Source organism: Miniopterus schreibersii, assembly GCF_964146895.1.
Source record: "Miniopterus schreibersii genome assembly, chromosome: 8".
In the NCBI taxonomy this organism is placed as follows: Eukaryota; Metazoa; Chordata; class Mammalia; order Chiroptera; family Miniopteridae; genus Miniopterus; species Miniopterus schreibersii.
The window spans coordinates 39,591,602-39,597,601 of record NC_138109.1 but is presented as its reverse complement, the minus strand read 5'-3'; the positions used below and the strand labels follow the sequence as shown (position 1 = coordinate 39,597,601).

Here is a 6,000-nt window from a genome sequence, read left to right as displayed (position 1 = left end):
TTCCAAGTTAACCAGGCCAAGCTTACTTTGTTTACCTCGGAAGGATCCAGGGCTGCACTGACCCTGTTAAGATATGAAATTACAGTCTTGGGTGTAAGGATTTTAAACCTAGCACAGAGAACTATTTTTCTTTCTAGCTAGGACATCCAAACAAAATATAATACCCTCCTCCCTCTCAAAAACAAATCTGTTTTCTTTCTGAAATAAAACAAGCATTTTATAGTTAAGGGGAAAAAAAGACATCAAGAAATAGCAGCTTATTTTGCTTTAATATCCCCCAAAATTTGTGTGAATGGGGCTATGTTGCAAAACAAGGCAGAAATCTGTAGACAAGTACGTCTCACTCTGAGGAAAGAACTGATTGGAAAGAAGGCACCAGAAACTGCATTTTGCTCGATTTCATGTAAACAATAAGTGGGGGAAAGGTTCACCAAGGAGAAAGTTGCACTGTCATTTCACCGGCACATCCTAAGGATGAAAAGTGGCCTCATTAGCTGATGCCCAACCTCCATCTTACACTGTAGTGTAAACAGAACTTGGTGCTAAGGAGACAAACACCCACACAGCAGCCGTGGGAAAGGGCAGGAAAAGGACAGACGTTAGCATAAGCCCCTGGGTTCTTTTTGCCCCTTTTCCACATGGCTCTCCGTGCATCTTGATTGACAGTGCTTTACAAACGTACCATTCATCAAAAACTAGTTAGTGGAAAAACCAAATCCTACAAAGCCAGGGTGAATACACGTTATTTCTATCCATGTTCTTCAATCAGATGGCTTTGAGGGCCCCAGGATGGAGAGACGTACTGCATCTGGCCTGTCTTCTTAGGTGATCACAGTAGGGGCGGTGCGTCCCGTCCTTTCCTGGAGCTGGGAGACCTTCAGAGCAATGGAAACAAGGGGGGCCAGCATGACCTGAGGGAGACACAAAGAAAGAACCTTTTCCATCACTTTTCTCTAGACACAGATCCATAGCTCCAGCCCTAACCTTGCCTTTGAGCTCCTGACCCACCTGTCTGACTACCTACTCCTATATCCCAAAAGCTCCCCGAACTCTGCCAGTCTAAAGACAAAGACATGCTCTATCCCCCACTGGCATTCTCTATTGCAGTGAACTGACACCACGATCTATCACATAAAGCAAAGGAACAACTAAGAGTCGCTCTTGACGTTTCCTCTCCCACATACCCCTTTCCAATCTATCTTCTAAATATCTCCCGAGGGCCCCCATTTCTCCCCATCCCCGGGCCACAGCTCTTGCTAAATCAAGGTTCTCTCTCTCACCTAGAACAACGGTGCCTCCAGATCCACTTCTACACCCTCCAATTTGTTTCCCACCCTGAACCCAAAGAGGGCTTTTCAAAAGGCAACGACACCCTCTCTCATCCTCCTCTCACTTAAGGAAAAAAAGTTCTCCTATTGCTTAAATAAATAAGTAAATATTTTTAATATAAGAAAATGAAAACTACTTATGCAGTTGAACAGCACATTTTGCAGATGAGGAAACAGATATCCAAAGAGGTGATCTGACCAAGTGACTTCAGGGAGGAGCCAAGAGTAGTTAGTACATTTTCTATTGCTCGCTGTCGCTTTCCCTCACCAAATCCACCAGCTCATTACATCTAGGTGAAAACTGGAGAGCTGACTCCACACACTGACCACGCCTCTTGCCATTGCCCCCTGGGGCTCCCAAAGTCCCAACAAAGTGCTGAGGTGTGGCCCGGCAGCTCCAGAGTGAGGGAAGGCATCTCCCCAGCTGGAATGGTGGTATACCTGGTCACTGTGGGCACCCTTCAGAGCCCTCCCATCTCCTCGGGACTATGGTCCAGATGAAACTTATCTTTCATCCATTATTTGACAGGCATTAAGACAAAGAAACACAACTCCTTCCTCTTTTTCTCTTTCTCTTTATTATTCTGTGGGTCTACAATGCAGACACCTATGCCTTTCATTTACATTTTAGGGATGCCTGCAACACAACAGAGATCTGGCAATGACCGAAGCTGGAGCCTGGCCACTGGGAAAAATGTAAAGAGAGAGCCACTCAAAAGCTAATCCTATATGCCAGGCTCAGTGTTTAGAATTTTGCATCCATTGTCTCCTTAAATCCCTGTAACAACTCTATGAAGTAGATAGTATTCTGGCATTTCACAGACAAGGGAACCTAGGCTCAGAACACTGAAACGACTTACCCAGGACAGAGAGCCAAGTGGCAGAAACCAAATTAAAAGCACGATCTCTCTAACTCCAAAACGTATGATCGAAACCACCATGCCAGGGCTTTTCAAGTGAGTTTCACATGATTTTAATTAGGTGTTTAGAAGAAAAAAGGCTTTGTGGAAATATAAACATGTTGAATGCCATTTAAACAGGTGTCTTCTCAGAGCCTCTCAGATGCAGTGTGTTGTGAATTGCCAAGAAGGGGCTAATGTACAACACTTCCTAAACATTTCTGGCTATGGAGCTCTGGTTGGGGAGCATCTGCCAAGACAAGAAACGCACATGGGAAAACTCTACCCTGTGTGTCACTGCTTTCCCTTGGTTCCTCCACTGGGCATCTGTCCTCCAAGTTCTCTGTCCCATCTCTGGCTCCCAGGATCCCTCCATACGCTGACATACTTCTGTAGACTCTTTGGATGGGACTTGGAACCCAAACAACCAGGCTACAAGTCCACAGACTTTTTCATAAAGACAGTTTTTGCTGGGCCATGAAACTCTCTCCCTCACCGCCAAGTCTAGAACCAGTGCGTGTTCTACAAGGCAGGCAATCGGGCCAAGCAAAGTGGTAAATGACCAGTGAAAGACGAGGACACCAGCTGAGGGGCCGATTTAAACATTAGCTGTCCCAAATCTGCCACTTTCCAGGGGTGTGAACCCATTAACTGTTGCTTAACCTCTCTCCGCCTCAGTTTCCTTATCTTCAGTAGGGATAATAACAGAGTCTACCTCATTTGAGAATGAAATGAGGATATCCATGTAATGGGTTGAGAACAGAGCTTGGCAAATAGCAAATGCTCAGATAATTGTTAGCTATTATTGCTGTGATGATGTACTGAAGGAGACATGCAGGAAAGTGAGCACACCTGTTCGATGATTTGAGAAACAGGCTGTAGTAACACAGGTTTGATGGAACCACTATCATTCCCTCCAACAGAGAGAGCTAGTCAGCAGGGTCCAGGGCTTGGGCATTACCTGGGGGTCCTGGTGGATCTTGGCGATGTCCTTCTCATAGCTGTCGATATACAGTCGAATAGTGGCCCCTGCACTCCCAGTGCCACTCAGTCGAAAGATGATGCGGGAACCATCTGCAAAAAGGAGCCGCAAGCCCTGGAAAAGATAAACAGAGATCATTTCCCCCGTTTGCTGGATGGGAGATTGAAGGCTAGCAAATTACAAGGGGTCCCTTTGGAGACTAATCGCATCTATACTTGATCAATCAGGGGACTAGATCCTGGATAAATGGCAGCAGCAGAGCCCTGGGGGCCTGGCCTTGGTCAGTGTGTTGCCATATCCAAGCAATGGGGGCTGAGCTCATGAGGGAGAAGCATTCTCAGGGTCAGGCGGGACACCGGATCCCGGGAACACTGGATGACACCAGGCCCACCCTTCCCTCCCCGCTCCATGTGATTTATGGACTAACCATTCCAGTTTGGAGCTTAATAAAGTAAATAAATAAATAAGCCACTGAATGCAGAAATTCGATCTCCACACCAGGAGGGAAACGTGGACAGAACAAGCTGAAACCTGAGCAAAAGAGGTTTCAGGCAGGCAAGAGGAAGAACTCCTTGCAGAACACTGATGGAGAGTCCCAAAAAGAGAACAGGAGGCTACATGCCCCAAGTGGCACCGACTGGCTATCTCCCACCCATCAAGAAGGATCTAGAGGCCAATCTCCCACTGATGCCTGAGGACCAGAGGTGGGTCCATGTGGGTGCAGTGCCAAGCTCAGGCCCCTCTCTCTGGGCCCTCTCCTTCCTCCTTTTCCTCCCTGGCCGCATCTCTCACCCTCAATAATCTCCTTGCATCAGAGGAAAAAGACTGAGTAGATGATGCACAGCCTGAGGTAAGCAGGATGGGCAAGACAGTTCTCTGAGGATGCTTCAGTGTTTATGACTTCTTCCATAAAGAGAAGAGTTTTGTATAAAGCCAAAGGCTGACCAGAAGGAAAGACACCACTCCACACCTGCTAGTGGTCGCCAAACCCCATCCAGTGTTTGCCATCCAGCAGTGGGGACCGCAGATGAAATACACAGAGGACAGCCCCAAGTTAGTCATCATGGCAAGATGTAGTTAATTCCCATTTGCCATGTTGTGCTTTCTAGAAACACACCAGGATCGGTCTCTTCTCCCACAGCTTCCACTTGAACTTTCTGAATTCTTTGCACTTGACTGCAGATGCTAAATCTACTTCAGAAGACTTCCCCTCCTACCTGGTCCTCCATCTAAACACTCGGACTTTCTTATTCTAGAATGTGGACTTCTTCCTTACAGAGTAGAGAGAAGTGCTGGGGCTCATGGCGACACCCCTCCTGCACCCCACTGCTCCCCTCCTCCCTCCCAGCAGCTGCTGGATGCAATGTCGCGCTCTCTCTCTGAAGGCTCTACTACAAAAACCTCTGCTCTGTTCTGCTCTGCCACCCCCTGGGCCCCACCGCCCACCCTACCCTCCCCTTTTGTACGCCCACCCCCCTCCTCCACCCTAGGCCTCTCTTTTTCTAGTTATCTCAGATATAATTTACAATCGCCTATACTGCACCCAAAGTTCTCACAGATGGTGAAAAGGCATACGGAAGAAAAACCAGTGTTAGAATTTTGAGAAAGGGAGACCCCAGGCACTGAGGGTCGATATGATCATGCTCCAGCCACTATCTGCTCTCCAGAGAAAGATTTTAAATAAACCTTGCACCCCGTTTCCTCCAAAGCCTGCCAGATGCCTTGAGAGGGACCAGTCCAAAAATCAGGGTCTATCAGGAAAAAGCAAACTGGAAAGTTGTAAAAGAATCTGCAACTTCCTCTTTCTTATCTGTTTCTAAATTATTAGAGATGAATCCATTCTGTGATGGCAACAACAGAACCAGAGAGAGGACCGTGGGCCGAGTGTTTGTGAGAAGCCTGGAGAAGGGCTGACCCAGCCTGCAGCCTTGGTCCAGGGCACCCATGAGGGAAACCCTAACAGCGCTGTCTCCATCCAGACACGGCCAAGGTCTCAACTATGATGTTAGGGTTGGCCGTAAGTCACGTGCTGCAGGGTAATAACAATGAACGTTTCTGTGAATGGCTTATCTATTTCTCTTCTTTTTTAGAAATTGGAATATATCAGTGTAATAATGACTCATGCTGGCTTTCTGCTATAATCTCTTGAGAGAAAAGAAGGAGGTTGATACCTAAGGCAGCAGGTTAATTTTTTGGATTTTGTGGCTCCTTTCTGCACCTGCACTCAACACAACATCTTGCATATGAATCTAGAGGGTATAAAAACCCCTCTGGAGTCTATGTTAAGCACTGCAGAATGAGGTTCCTAAGAGGGGGTGTAAAGAACCAGGCAAAACCATTTCCCCAGCGAGTACATGTGCAAGTCATGTGTGATGCAGCCGAAAGCCTGTGGAGAAGGGTTACCCCAGAAAAACAGGGCAGAGGGAGAGAAATGACCACAAGGCCTTTTTCTGTTTTCCCCCTGAGATTTCAGAGATGACACTCTGAGACTTCTCTCCCACATCCAGGTAAATCTGTTCCTACCTGGTTTCTTGAAATGCTTCCATCCACTGGGTCACTGTACTCGAAGTTATCGACCTTCTCCACGGTGTAAACTTTGTCACCCACTGGGAACTGCTTCCCCACAAAGGAGCGATCAGATATCAGGGCCTCCAAGTCTTTCATCATTTTGTTGGCGCCCTCAGCCTCCACCTCCTCGTAATCGTACCTGGAAGAAGTCACGAAGTTGAGACCCACGGGCTGACTTCAGATCCCACCAACGTACATCCGCACTCTCTCCATCATCCGCTTG

At 47.3% G+C, this 6,000-nt stretch overlaps 1 protein-coding gene across 2 annotated transcripts in view; it reads right to left on the bottom strand.

Annotated features, from left to right (window-relative positions):
* Positions 1-250: 250 nt before the first annotated feature.
* The window catches only part of PGM1 (phosphoglucomutase 1), a gene marked incomplete at its 5' end in the record, with an annotated part of 46,757 nt that continues 41,007 nt past the window's right edge, over positions 251-6,000 (bottom strand). For both annotated transcript variants that reach the window (XM_081144416.1, XM_081144417.1), the window contains 3 exons: positions 251-911; positions 3,189-3,323; positions 5,733-5,916. In XM_081144416.1, coding sequence (XP_081000542.1) covers positions 822-911; positions 3,189-3,323; positions 5,733-5,916 — 409 coding nt within the window. In that variant the 3' untranslated portion in view covers positions 251-821. The remainder of the gene's footprint in view (positions 912-3,188; positions 3,324-5,732; positions 5,917-6,000) is intronic.